Consider the following 15,020-nt stretch of genomic DNA (forward strand, 5'->3'; position numbering starts at 1 on the left):
CTGACGTCTACAATTGAGGTTCAACGTCCATCCCACGGCGCGACGCGACACCCCATGGGTGCACTGAGTAACAGAGATAGCATCTTACGATCGCCGAGAGCCAGACGTGTAACACGCGGGTGACTTTTATTCTCTGTCATAGAGCTGCCAGCGGACCCCAGAAGTCGCCGGAAGACATTTTGGACACTGACGAGCTGTTAAATCATCTCGCCGAGCGGGCCTCGCGGGTGCCACACAGTGAAACAAGGGGTGGTAACTGTCCGCCCGTATGTCCATCTCACACCCCCGTGGTCATCACAATGACAGACACTTTCCTCATCACGCTGTCGCTGTGTGGCACCGCGGAGACGGTGAAGACATTAACATGGAAAGAGTGCGCGCCAGTTTGAACGACAAGTTAACAGTTATACCAGCAGCTGCGCCAAATTGCGCCTCGGTAGACAACAGGGAAAAAACACTCAGGGTAAAACAAACACTCAGGGTAAAAAACACTCAAGATAAATTCACGAAAGATGTCTCACAAGAAAAATGTCCCACACTAAACTATCGATCCATCAACCGTCCGCCTACACTTATCTCCCTTGAACGTGAAAATAAAGTTTTAAGTCTCAATTTGCTCGTCGGCTGAAGGCCACAATCCCATTGCGGCAAGTTAATTGTCAGTTTTCATGGCTGGCCCCGGCCCCAATATAAACCTTAACAGTGCACATGTACCTTACTGTGATGTACTCCAAACAACACCCTGGAGTCCAAAGTTTCCCAAGTTATGTTCTAGCCCTGAAGAAATAAAAGGAGTGCAACTTCGCGTCAGAGAACACAGCTGCTGCGTTATTGTTTCTGAAAGCGATGTTGTCACATTCCCCCATTTTCAAGAGAGATGATGAGCCAGTAATGGCTCCTGTCGCACCGACCCTTCAACAGAAAGGTCACACAGACAGCTGCAACACCATACAGGACACACAATGCGGGTAATATCAAGGAGCTGGAAAGAACCTTCGAAGACGATGCCTCGAGAAAAAAGCCAGATAAAACGAGATAAAACGAGAGAAAAGCCAGATAAAACGAGATAAAACGAGAGAAAAGCCAGATAAAACGAGAGAAAAGCCAGATAAAACGAGAAAAAAGCCAGATAAAACGAGAGAAAAGCCAGATAAAACGAGAGAAAACGAGAGAAAAGCCAAATAAAACGAGATAAAACGAGAGAAAAGCCAGATAAAACGAGATAAAACGAGAGAAAAGCCAGATAAAATGACTAGCAGGTAACGACATCAACCTATGAAAGCAACAACCAACTTGTGTGGGTTTCTTCTCGCCCAGCACTAATCACAGGATGTCTGTGGGTTTCTTCTCGCCCAGCACTAATCACAGGATGTCTGTGGGTTTCTTATCGCCCAGCACTAATCACAGGATGTCTGTGGGTTTCTTCTCGCCCAGCACTAATCACAGGATGTCTGTGGGTTTCTTCTCGTCCAGCACTAATCACAGGATGTCTGTGGGTTTCTTCTCGCCCAGCACTAATCACAGCTTTTTCAAGTGGGGATAAGGATGATTTGAGGAACGTTCAGAAAGATTTGAAAAATGCCATTAGAAAGGGAAAAGATCAGTACAGGAAGAAACTAGAAGCAAGATTGGAGAGTAATGATGTTAAGGAAGTGTGGCAGGGGATGCAGAAAATAACTGGTTGTGCAAAGAAAAAGAAAGTGGATGGTTCTGGTACAGGTTCTGATTATGCTAATGAGCTCAACACATTTTATGCAAGGTTTGATGTCCATGATTTTAAGGATGAACAGGATGAGATTGTTAGTTCTGGAAATTTTTCTGATTCTGTTGTACAGGAGCCAGTCACACTGTCAGTTGATGATGTTTGTAAACAGCTGAAAAAGACCAAGGTAAACAAGTCAGCAGGACCTGACGGTGTTAAGCCTAAGGTAGATCAAGGTATTGTCCATCTGTGCTGATCAGCTGTGTAGGATTTTCCACACCATGTTTTCCATGTCTTTGTCTTTGTGCAAAATTCCATCTGCTTGGAAAACTTCTTGTATTGTGCCAGTGCCGAAGAAGCCTAAGGTGTCATGTCTGAATGACTATAGGCCTGTAGCTCTCACTTCTCACATTATGAAAGTTTTTGAAAGACTGGTGTTGACTGTTTTGAAGGTCCAAGTTGCTGCTTTTCAAGATTCTTTGCAGTTTGCATACAGGGCCAAAGTAGGGGTTGATGATGCACTATTGTTTATGTTACATTCTGTGTACACACATCTGGAGAAGAGCTCTGCTTGTGTTAGAGTTATGTTTTTTGATTTTTCTTCTGCCTTTCAGACTATTCAGCCTCACCTTCTGGCTCAGAAGTTACAAAACATGTCTTTGCATCATAGTACAGTGAAATGGATTCTGGATTATTTGGTAGATAGACCACAGTTTGTACGATGGAATGGTACTTTTACATCTGACATGATTAACACTTTCACCGGAGCACCACAAGGAACAGTTTTGTCACCTTTTTTGTTCACCCTGTATACATCTGATTTTAAAGTACAAGGAGAGTCATGCCATCTTCAGAAATTTTCTGACGACTCTGTCGTGGTTGGTTGTATTCTTGATGGTGATGAGAGCTTGTATAGAGAACGTATTGATGATTTTGTGTCTTGGTGTGATTCCAACTTTTTAGTGTTAAACGCAAGCAAGACGAAGGAAATGTTTGTCATCATTTTCACGAGTTTTCATTCACAAGCATCTGGGAAATAAATGTCATGTTCCCCGGGGAATAAATGCCCAGTTACCATAGTTACAGAAAGCAGGTTACATGGATATTCAAAACCAAACCCAATAGAAACGCTCGGGGGTTCATCGGCTCACAGGTAAGAGGGAAAACAAGAGAAAAGCGACTCACTCATCTTTGCTTTCTGCTATTCCTTGCTCTCGATTCGTCGCACGTTTAATCCACATATCTGCTAAGAGATGTCACGAACCGAGACAGTGCCGCAAACAAGCAACTCTTCGAAACAGCGGGGCAATCCCATCGCAAGCAAATGCAAAATGTACCGTAGGTCATTCTTTGCAATGAAACGCTGCTGTCGGCCCAAAGTCGAAGACGCGTACTGCTGGATTCACACACCATTCAGTTAGTCGGAACCTACAGAACTTTTCTTTCTCAACCCTGACATACTTGTCTCAACATGTCATCAAATTAATACACAGATCTCCTTGACTCGCTTTCACTTGTACTTGTAGCGCCTTCACTCTCGCGCCTGCCTTCAGTGATTCCAACAGCTTGGTGGGGCCCCAAAAACGGTATTTTCAAAACCAAACTCGCGTTTCAACTCATGGCTCCCTCTGTTGATGATGCAATTATTTTCGCGCTACCAAAATGCTGACAAAAACGATATTTGATGGGTTGTTGTCAGACAAGCTTTTTTGTCGGTCCTCGGAGGGCATATCGACTTTTGTTTCATATTTATTGACCGCGGCCTTCGGCCTTGGTCAATAAATATGAAACAAAAGACGATATGCTCCCCCTCGGACGACAAAAAAGCTGGTCTGTCAACAACCCATCAAACATCTTATAATGTTGTTGGAATCAGGAAATGATGTAGAATAAGATGAACGTAAATTTGGATCGTTTTATATAAAAACAATTATTACAATTTTCAGATTTTTAATGACCAAAGTCATTAATTAATTTTTAAGCCACCAAGCTGAAATGCAATACCGAAGTCCGGCCTTCGTCGAAGATTGCTTTACAAAAATTTCAATCAATTTGATTGAAAAATGAGGGTGTGACAGTGCCGCCTCAACTTTTACAAAAAGACGGATATGACGTCATCAAAAGTATTTATCGAAAAAAAGAAAAAAACGTCCGGGGATATCATTCCCAGGAACTCTCATGTCAAATTTCATAAAGATCGGTTCAGTAGTTTGGTCTGAATCGCTCTACACACACACGCACAGACAGACACACACACACACACACCACGACCCTCGTCTCGATTCCCCCTCTATGTTAAAACATTTAGTCAAAACTTGAAAACTTGACTAAATGTAAAAAGAAGAGAAAAAGATAGTTCAGACGGAAATGAAGGTATCTTTAACTGACTGAGACCCCCCTCCTCCTCCCCCCCCCCTCCCCTCTGATAGGGCACAACACAACATCGCATTTCCCGGAGATATACAGATGCGCATTCTTGAATGTAGCTTAATTAGGGCATTGTGTACATCCACAAACAAAACAACCGCTAAAAGTCGTCCTTCTACGAGGAAAGTGAAGTTCTGATTCATCCAAAGTTAAGAGAGTGCAATGAAGGCATATCCACAGACATAACAAGAATAAGCAAGTGTGTGTGTGTGTGTGTGTGTGTGTGTGTGTGTGTGTGTGTGTGTGTGTGTGTGTGTGTGTGTGTGAGGCATATCGCATGGAATAATAGAGGGGGTGAGTGTGGCGAATAATAGAGGGGAATAATAGAGGGGAATAATAGAGGGGAATAATAGAGGGGGTGAGTGTGGCGAATAATAGAGGGGAATAATAGAGGGGGTGAGTGTGGCGAATAATAGAGGGGAATAATAGAGGGGGTGAGTGTGGCGAATAATAGAGGGGAATAATAGAGGGGAATAATAGAGGGGAATAATAGAGGGGGTGAGTGTGGCGAATAATAGAGGGGAATAATAGAGGGGGTGAGTGTGGCGAATAATAGAGGGGAATAATAGAGGGGGTGAGTGTGGCGAATAATAGAGGGGAATAATAGAGGGGGTGAGTGTGGCGAATAATAGAGGGGAATAATAGAGGGGGTGAGTGTGGCGAATAATAGAGGGGAATAATAGAGGGGAATAATAGAGGGGAATAATAGAGGGGGTGAGTGTGGCGAATAATAGAGGGGAATAATAGAGGGGGTGAGTGTGGCGAATAATAGAGGGGAATAATAGAGGGGGTGAGTGTGGCGAATAATAGAGGGGAATAATAGAGGGGGTGAGTGTGGCGAATATGGGAAAGGGAGATATTGGGTGTGAAATTATGCGTTGTGCAAATGGCGGTGTACTTGACGGCTTGCACAGTAGGGTGGTGTCTTTGGAACTCAAACAGTGGCAGCCACGGGGATGTTTTTACGAATTGTTTTCTCTATGGTGATGTAAATGTCGGCAATTTTCGGACAGTCTTTTGTGCCAAATTTTCCCCATTAATGGGACGCTTTGGGCGTTGTGCCAACTGCGGAGTCTGACCGACATTCCTGAGTCGCTAGGAACCCTGGGAATTGAGATCAGTTGAGTTGAGATCAGTGCAGTGCAGTTCGGTCCTTCGTCCAACACGGTAATAGGCTGGAGGCGAGAGAGCGGAGGAGGGGATAGCACGCAGAGGATGGCACAGCTGCCAGAGTCCTCCATCAGTGTCTGTGGTGACACGTCTCAACGAGCCGCACATGCTGTGGGCTGTCTGCTCCCCCTGCTAATCTAGTGACTCTTACCACAGGTATATTATCTACAAGTTGGTGACTCTCACCACAGGTATATTATCTACAAGTTGGTGACACGTCTCAACGAGCCACGCATGCTAAGGGTTGTCTGCTCCCCCTGCTACTCTAGTGACTCTCACCCCCCCCCCCCCCCCCCGCGAGACCAAAGTCTCCAAAGTATATCATTATAATATATGCATGAGCACACACAGAGTTATGGAGAGTTTCTGACTCTGCTTATTATCGATGTATTTGTTCTTCACACAACACACAGGCAACCAATCAGAGCTGCTCTATGGGACAGACCAGCTTCATTTGTCTAAAAGTAGGTCTACATGAAATAAAAGACGCAGTAGTTTTCTTTTGTGTGTTTGCTGCTTTCCTCCTCTTTTTATTTGGTTTTTTTTTGGGAGGGGGGGGGGGGGGTTGTGGCTCAGTTAGTTAAAGATACCTTGTTAGTTTCTGTGCAAAGATCATGCAAAGCGACACAGGTCTCTCCAGACTGTAGATTGGGATCACAGCATCATTCTCTCTGCCCAGGAAGCAGCGAATGTTGATTTTTGGTATGTGTCCAAGTAGAAATGTGCTGTATTGAAAGTGTGGACGGGTCAATGCTGCCTCACAAGATGGGTTACAAGTAGAAATGTGCTGTATTGAAAGTGTGGACGGGTCAATGCTGCCTCACAAGATGAGTTACAAGTAGAAATGTGCTGTATTGAAAGTGTGGACGGGTCAATGCTGCCTCACAAGATGGGTTACAGGTAGAAATGTGCTGTATTGAAAGTGTGGACGGGTCAATGCTGCCTCACAAGATGGGTTACAGGTAGAAATGTGCTGTATTGAAAGTGTGGACGGGTCAATGCTGCCTCACAAGATGGGTTACAGGTAGAAATGTGCTGTATTGAAAGTGTGGACGGGTCAATGCTGCCTCACAAGATGGGTTACAGGTAGAAATGTGCTGTATTGAAAGTGTGGACGGGTCAATGCTGCCTCACAAGATGGGTTACAAGTAGAAATGTGCTGTATTGAAAGTGTGGACGGGGCAATGCTGCCTCACAAGATGGGTTACAGGTAGAAATGTGCTGTATTGAAAGTGTGGACGGGTCAATGCTGCCTCACAAGATGGGTTACAAGTAGAAATGTGCTGTATTGAAAGTGTGGACGGGGCAATGCTGCCTCACAAGATGGGTTACAGGTAGAAATGTGCTGTATTGAAAGTGTGGACGGGTCAATGCTGCCTCACAAGATGGGTTACAAGTAGAAATGTGCTGTATTGAAAGTGTGGACGGGTCAATGCTGCCTCACAAGATGGGTTACAGGTAGAAATGTGCTGTATTGAAAGTGTGGACGGGTCAATGCTGCCTCACAAGATGGGTTACAGGTAGAAATGTGCTGTATTGAAAGTGTGGACGGGTCAATGCTGCCTCACAAGATGGGTTACAGGTAGAAATGTGCTGTATTGAAAGTGTGGACGGGGCAATGCTGCCTCACAAGATGGGTTACAGGTAGAAATGTGCTGTATTGAAAGTGTGGACGGGTCAATGCTGCCTCACAAGATGGGTTACAGGTAGAAATGTGCTGTATTGAAAGTGTGGACGGGTCAATGCTGCCTCACAAGATGGGTTACAGGTAGAAATGTGCTGTATTGAAAGTGTGGACGGGTCAATGCTGCCTCACAAGATGGGTTACAAGTAGAAATGTGCTGTATTGAAAGTGTGGACGGGGCAATGCTGCCTCACAAGATGGGTTACAGGTAGAAATGTGCTGTATTGAAAGTGTGGACGGGTCAATGCTGCCTCACAAGATGGGTTACAGGTAGAAATGTGCTGTATTGAAAGTGTGGACGGGGCAATGCTGCCTCACAAGATGGGTTACAGGTAGAAATGTGCTGTATTGAAAGTGTGGACGGGTCAATGCTGCCTCACAAGATGGGTTACAAGTAGAAATGTGCTGTATTGAAAGTGTGGACGGGTCAATGCTGCCTCACAAGATGGGTTACAGGTAGAAATGTGCTGTATTGAAAGTGTGGACGGGTCAATGCTGCCTCACAAGATGGGTTACAGGTAGAAATGTGCTGTATTGAAAGTGTGGACGGGTCAATGCTGCCTCACAAGATGGGTTACAGGTAGAAATGTGCTGTATTGAAAGTGTGGACGGGTCAATGCTGCCTCACAAGATGGGTTACAAGTAGAAATGTGCTGTATTGAAAGTGTGGACGGGGCAATGCTGCCTCACAAGATGGGTTACAAGTAGAAATGTGCTGTATTGAAAGTGTGGACGGGTCAATGCTGCCTCACAAGATGGGTTACAAGGGAAGGGGGGTATCTTCCAAGCTACAATGATGACAACAACCACAACAGTCACCACCACAGACGGAGTCAACAGCCTGGCTGCCAGACAACAGCTAGGCGAGGCTGTTTATTTCTAACCCATGCGGCGCTTCTCACCTTTGCAAAACGTGAATCTATCACAACACACCGGCGAGGTAAGTGTGTCCATCACTTGTTGTATAACAAAACCCTAGTATGTGTCTGCATATAATAGAGAGTTACAGCACAGTCTTGGTCGATGGGATCTCCTCGCTTTTTATTTTATTTGTTATAGGTTCCAGGTTTATTGCCCCCCGGACAATTGCCTCGATCCCGGACAACGGCCCTCTTGACAATCCCCCCCCCCCCCCATTCTTCTGTGGATGTTGCTTGAATTATTCAAGAGTTCGCTTTTAGTTTCGAGGAATGAATAGATATAGGTTACACACCCCGAGTTCTAAATATCTTGCATATTTTCCCGAGGGTCGATTTTCAGGTATTACCGAGCCTTTGGCGATGTAATACCTGAGAATCTACCAGAGGGAAAATATGCAAGATATTCAGGACGAGGTGTGTAAGCTTTTTATCGCATTACTCCGACGTTTTCATTAAAAACACTAACTTTATACATTAAAACCTGCCGGTGCCTGTTTTCTGCTTGCCAAAAGCCTCCGCGGACGAAATTCATGTCAATGAATTCATCCGCAAAGCTAGTTCCCTTTTGTCTGCATAATGGACGGCGTCATTCGACTTGTATGTGGACATTAAGTCATTCATATTGCTTTTAAAAAGGTATGCTATTTGCTTTTATATTTTAAAAGTCATTAAAAAATATTCTTGTGTATATTTGACATCGGCTTTCGTTATACTCGATTAGGCATACCGGTATATGTTTTTACCAGAATTGCGCACGATAACGGCAGCGCAACGAATTCATGATCAGTTCAGGCCGCGCCGGTCTGATCGGTGACCCAAGTCTTAAATATTTCAATCTGAATCATGTTTCTCCACTCAACGATGAGAACTGTCACTATGGCAGTGCGTGGCTTTCCTGCCAAGTAACTCACTGACATTCTTCCTTTGCCGTGACTTAATCCGTCCCTTTAAAAATAACACAAAAATAAATTGCAACACAATGTACTCACTCTGATCGTCATGGACCGAATTTGTTTTCATAAAAAAACAACAACAAAAAAACAACAACCACCAAAGCACTGACCGAAAAGTAAAAATCCAACGCTCCTAAATCAAGAATAAAAAAAAAGGAAAAAAGTACCTAATTACCATTCTGGTTTTTCTATTGTTTACAGTTACAGCACTGCTAACATTGACTGTCGTACTCCGCATCTTTGTTCCAGTACCCCCCCCCCCCCCCCCCCAACAAAAAGCCAAAAAGCCGGCCTAAGTTAAAAATAAAGTGCAACACAAACCCACTTCGACCTCCATGCACTGATTTTTTTCCACTTAAGTTTTTAAAAACAAATGACGAAAGTACTTTTTAACGTTTGATTGAGGAGCGCCAAATCTGGAAGAGCAACAAGGGTATCGGCGCGTGAGACATTTAGATCGATGTGGGGGCTAATTGTGGGCCAGGGTGGGAAATTAAATCAGAAACACTTGAATCAGATCGATGTTGTCTGAAGCTTTCCAGAATGGAAACATGATATCTCGTTGTGTCCTCCACACACAATCCTTTGTTTGCTTGTCGTCTGTTTTGTCGCCGTCCCCTCCGGGGCCTTTTTGTAGAATTCAATCCTTGTTTTCTCTGGGAGGTTTCGGTGAAAAAGAGTCCAACATTTGATGGATCATTTCACGGTTGAAAAAAATAGTGTCCGCCAACTGATTGTTGAAATACTATATATAGATACATAAGACTCTTACAATTGATACTGTGCAAAAACACAACTGATTGTTGAAATACGATATATAGGATACATAAGACTCTTACAACTGATACTGTGAAAAATCAAACAAAACAACCACATCGAACACACACAAAGCAAAGTAAAACAATACTACGAATTTTGAAATATTATATATTACTATAGATTTTAGGCGTTTGAATTGTACGCCTTTTCTATGTGAAACGAAGAGAACATTCATGACCAAAGAATCAAATATCAATCCGAAACGTTTGAATTAGACGCCCGTTTTACAGTTAAACACGTCTTCTATTGTACACCAAAGGAAGTGTTGAATGTAAGAAAATATCGGACATCTGAAGCCTTTCAGAATGAGAACGTGATATCTCGTTCTCCCCTACACTCACACTACTTTGTTTGCTTGTCGTCTGTTTTGTTCGTCGCGATATAACCTTCGTGGTTGAAAACGACGTTAAACACCAAATAAAGAAAGAAAGAAAGTCTGTTGTGTCTCTGTGCCCCCAGGCTTGTAGACTCCTGTCCTTGTTTTCTCTGGAAGGTTTTAGTGAAAACCAAACGTTCATTCTTCACTCCGGGAAACTCGTATACACAATTGGGTTAACTGAATTAGTTGAAATATCCCAAAGAAAGACAAGTCGCGTAAGGCGAAAATACAATATTTAGTCAAGTAGCTGTCGAACTCACAGAATGAAACTGAACGCAATGCCATTTTTCAGCAAGACCGTATACTCGTAGCATCGTCAGTCCACCGCTCATGGCAAAGGCAGTGAAATTGACAAGAAGAGCGGGGTAGTAGTTGCGCTAAGAAGGATAGCACGCTTTTCTGTACCTCTCTTTGTTTTAACTTTCTGAGCGTGTTTTTAATCCAAACATATCATATCTATATGTTTTTGGAATCACGAACCGACAAGGAATAAGATGAAAGTGTTTTTAAATTGATTTGGACAATTTAATTTTGATAATAATGTTTATAGATTTAATTTTCAGAGCTTGTTTTTAATCCGAATATAACATATTTATATGTTTTTGGAATCAGCAAATTATGGAGAATAAGATAAACGTAAATTTGGATCGTTTTATAAATTGTTATTTTTTTTTTACAATTTTCAGATTTTTAATGACCAAAGTCATTAATTAATTTTTAAGCCACCAAGCTGAAATGCAATACCGAAGTCCGGGCTTCGTCGAAGATTACTTGACCAAAATTTCAACCAATTTGGTTGAAAAATGAGGGCGTGACAGTGCCGCCTCAACTTTCACGAAAAGCCGGATATGACGTCATCAGACATTTATCAAAAAAATGAAAAAAACGTTCGGGGATTTCATACCCAGGAACTCTCATGTCAAATTTCATAAAGATCGGTCCAGTAGTTTAGTCTGAATCGCTCTACACACACACACACACACACACACAGACACACAGACGCACATACACCACGACCCTCGTTTCGATTCCCCCTCGATGTTAAAATATTTAGTCAAAACTTGACTAAATATAATAAATGATGCCCGTTTTAAAGTTAAACACGCCTGCTACATGCATAGTACACCAAAGGAAGGGTTGAATCTGTATGAACATATTGGACATCTTGTTTGTGTTTTGTCTTTGACACCATGTCGGTCGATTCACAACTTTTTCATTCAACAAAATCATTTCTTTATTTTTTGCATTGCACAGCATTTTTGGTCGCTTACTTCTTCCCAGTAAAAAGCCAGCAGCAACGAGATTCGCGATTGGTTGTTTATGTGTAATCAGCAGCCTGCACTGATGACAGAATGGCTGCCAGGGCCTTTCACATGGTGGAGTGATGACACTGCTGACAGAATGGCTGCCAGGGCCTTTCACATGGTGGAGCGATGACACTGCTGACAGAATGGCTGCCAGGGCCTTTCACATGGTGGAGCGATGACACTGATGACAGAATGGCTGCCAGGGCCTTTCACATGGTGGAGCGATGACACTGCTGACAGAATGGTTGCAAGGGCCTTTCACATGGTGGAGCGATGACACTGATGACAGAATGGCTGCCAGGGCCTTTTACATGGTGGAGCGATGACACTGCTGACAGAATGGCTGGGGCCTTTTACATAGTGGAGCGATGACACTGCTGACAGAATGGCTGCCAGGGCCTTTCACATGGTGGAGCGATGACACTGCTGACAGAATGGCTGCCAGGGCCTTTCACATGGTGGAGCAATGACACTGATGACAGAATGGCTGGGGCCTTTTACATGGTGGAGCGATGACACTGCTGACAGAATGGCTAGGGCCTTTCACATGGTGGAGCGATGACACTGCGGACAGAATGGCTGGGGCCTTTCACATGGTGGAGCGATGACACTGATGACAGAATGGCTAGGACCTTTCACATGGTGGAGCGATGACACTGCTGACAGAATGGCTGGGGCCTTTCACATGGTGGAGTGATGACACTGCTGACAGAATGGCTTGGGCCTTTCACATGGTGGAGCGATGACACTGCTGACAGAATGGCTGCCACGGCCTTTCACATGGTGGAGCGATGACACTGCTGACAGAATGGCTGCCAGGGCCTTTCACATGGTGGAGCGATGACACTGCTGACAGAATGGCTGGGGCCTTTCACATGGTGGAGCGATGACACTGATGACAGATTGGCTGCCAGGGCCTTTCACATGGTGGAGCGATGACACTGCTGACAGAATGGCTGCCAGGGCCTTTCACATGGTGGAGCGATGACACTGCTGACAGAATGGCTGCCAGGGCCTTTCACATGGTGGAGCGATGACACTGCTGACAGAATGGCTGCCAGGGCCTTTCACATGGTGGAGCGATGACACTGATGACAGAATGGCTGCCAGGGCCTTTCACATGGTGGAGCGATGACACTGCTGACAGAATGGCTGCCAGGGCCTTTCACATGGTGGAGCGATGACACTGATGACAGATTGGCTGGGGCCTTTCACATGGTGGAGCGATGACACTGCTGACAGAATGGCTGCCAGGGCCTTTCACATGGTGGAGCGATGACACTGATGACAGATTGGCTGGGGCCTTTCACATGGTGGAGCGATGACACTGCTGACAGAATGGCTGCCAGGGCCTTTCACATGGTGGAGCGATGACACTGCTGACAGAATGGCTGCCAGCGCCTTTCACATGGTGGAGCGATGACACTGCTGACAGAATGGCTGCCAGGGCCTTTCACATGGTGGAGCGATGACACTGCTGACAGAATGGCTGCCAGGGCCTTTCACATGGTGGAGCGATGACACTGCTGACAGAATGGCTGCCAGGGCCTTTCACATGGTGGAGCGATGACACTGCTGACAGAATGGCTGGGGCCTTTCACATGGTGGAGTGATGACACTGCTGACAGAATGGCTTGGGCCTTTCACATGGTGGAGCGATGACACTGATGACAGAATGGCTGTCAGGGCCTTTCACATGGTGGAGCGATGACACTGCTGACAGAATGGCTGCCAGGGCCTTTCACATGGTGGAGCGATGACACTGCTGACAGAATGGCTGCCAGGGCCTTTCACATGGTGGAGCGATGACACTGCTGACAGAATGGCTGCCAGGGCCTTTCACATGGTGGAGCGATGACACTGATGACAGAATGGCTGCCAGGGCCTTTCACATGGTGGAGCGATGACACTGCTGACAGAATGGCTGCCAGGGCCTTTCACATGGTGGAGCGATGACACTGATGACAGATTGGCTGGGGCCTTTCACATGGTGGAGCGATGACACTGCTGACAGAATGGCTTGGGCCTTTCACATGGTGGAGCGATGACACTGCTGACAGAATGGCTGCCAGGGCCTTTCACATGGTGGAGCGATGACACTGCTGACAGAATGGCTGCCAGGGCCTTTCACATGGTGGAGCGATGACACTGCTGACAGAATGGCTGGGGCCTTTCACATGGTGGAGCGATGACACTGATGACAGATTGGCTGCCAGGGCCTTTCACATGGTGGAGCGATGACACTGCTGACAGAATGGCTGCCAGGGCCTTTCACATGGTGGAGCGATGACACTGCTGACAGAATGGCTGCCAGGGCCTTTCACATGGTGGAGCGATGACACTGCTGACAGAATGGCTGCCAGGGCCTTTCACATGGTGGAGCGATGACACTGCTGACAGAATGGCTGCCAGGGCCTTTCACATGGTGGAGCGATGACACTGCTGACAGAATGGCTGCCTGGGCCTTTCACATGGTGGAGCGATGACACTGATGACAGAATGGCTGCCAGGGCCTTTCACATGGTGGAGCGATGACACTGATGACAGAATGGCTGCCAGGGCCTTTCACATGGTGGAGCGATGACACTGCTGACAGAATGGCTGCCAGGGCCTTTCAAATGGTGGAGCGATGACACTGCTGACAGAATGGCTGCCAGGGCCTTTCACATAGTGGAGCGATGACACTGCTGACAGAATGGCTGCCAGGGCCTTTCAAATGGTGGAGCGATGACACTGATGACAGAATGGCTGCCAGGGCCTTTCACATGGTGGAGCGATGACACTGCTGACAGAATGGCTGCCAGGGCCTTTCACATGGTGGAGCGATGACACTGATGACAGATTGGCTGGGGCCTTTCACATGGTGGAGCGATGACACTGCTGACAGAATGGCTTGGGCCTTTCACATGGTGGAGCGATGACACTGCTGACAGAATGGCTGCCAGGGCCTTTCACATGGTGGAGCGATGACACTGCTGACAGAATGGCTGCCAGGGCCTTTCACATGGTGGAGCGATGACACTGCTGACAGAATGGCTGGGGCCTTTCACATGGTGGAGCGATGACACTGATGACAGATTGGCTGCCAGGGCCTTTCACATGGTGGAGCGATGACACTGCTGACAGAATGGCTGCCAGGGCCTTTCACATGGTGGAGCGATGACACTGCTGACAGAATGGCTGCCAGGGCCTTTCACATGGTGGAACGATGACACTGATGACAGAATGGCTGCCAGGGCCTTTCACATGGTGGAGCGATGACACTGATGACAGAATGGCTTGGGCCTTTCACATGGTGGAGCGATGACACTGCTGACAGAATGGCTGCCAGGGCCTTTCACATGGTGGAGCGATGACACTGCTGACAGAATGGCTGCCAGGGCCTTTCACATGGTGGAGCGATGACACTGCTGACAGAATGGCTGCCAGGGCCTTTCACATGGTGGAGTGATGACACTGCTGACAGAATGGCTGCCAGGGCCTTTCACATGGTGGAGCGATGACACTGCTGACAGAATGGCTGGGGCCTTTCACATGGTGGAGCGATGACACTGCTGACAGAATGGCTGCCAGGGCCTTTCACATGGTGGAGCGATGACACTGCTGACAGAATGGCTGCCAGGGCTTTTCACATGGTGGAGCGATGACACTGCTGACAG

At 46.1% G+C, this 15,020-nt stretch overlaps 1 protein-coding gene across 1 annotated transcript in view; it reads right to left on the reverse strand.

Annotated features, from left to right (window-relative positions):
• Positions 1-15,020, reverse strand: part of LOC138959188 (ATP-dependent RNA helicase DDX1-like) — a 589,642-nt gene that overhangs the window by 5,028 nt on the left and 569,594 nt on the right. The window contains exon 28 of the mRNA XM_070330587.1: positions 8,389-8,416. Within this exon, the coding sequence (XP_070186688.1) occupies positions 8,389-8,416 (28 nt within the window). The remainder of the gene's footprint in view (positions 1-8,388; positions 8,417-15,020) is intronic.

Source organism: Littorina saxatilis, linkage group LG1 (genome assembly GCF_037325665.1).
Source record: "Littorina saxatilis isolate snail1 linkage group LG1, US_GU_Lsax_2.0, whole genome shotgun sequence".
Taxonomy (NCBI): Eukaryota; Metazoa; Mollusca; class Gastropoda; order Littorinimorpha; family Littorinidae; genus Littorina; species Littorina saxatilis.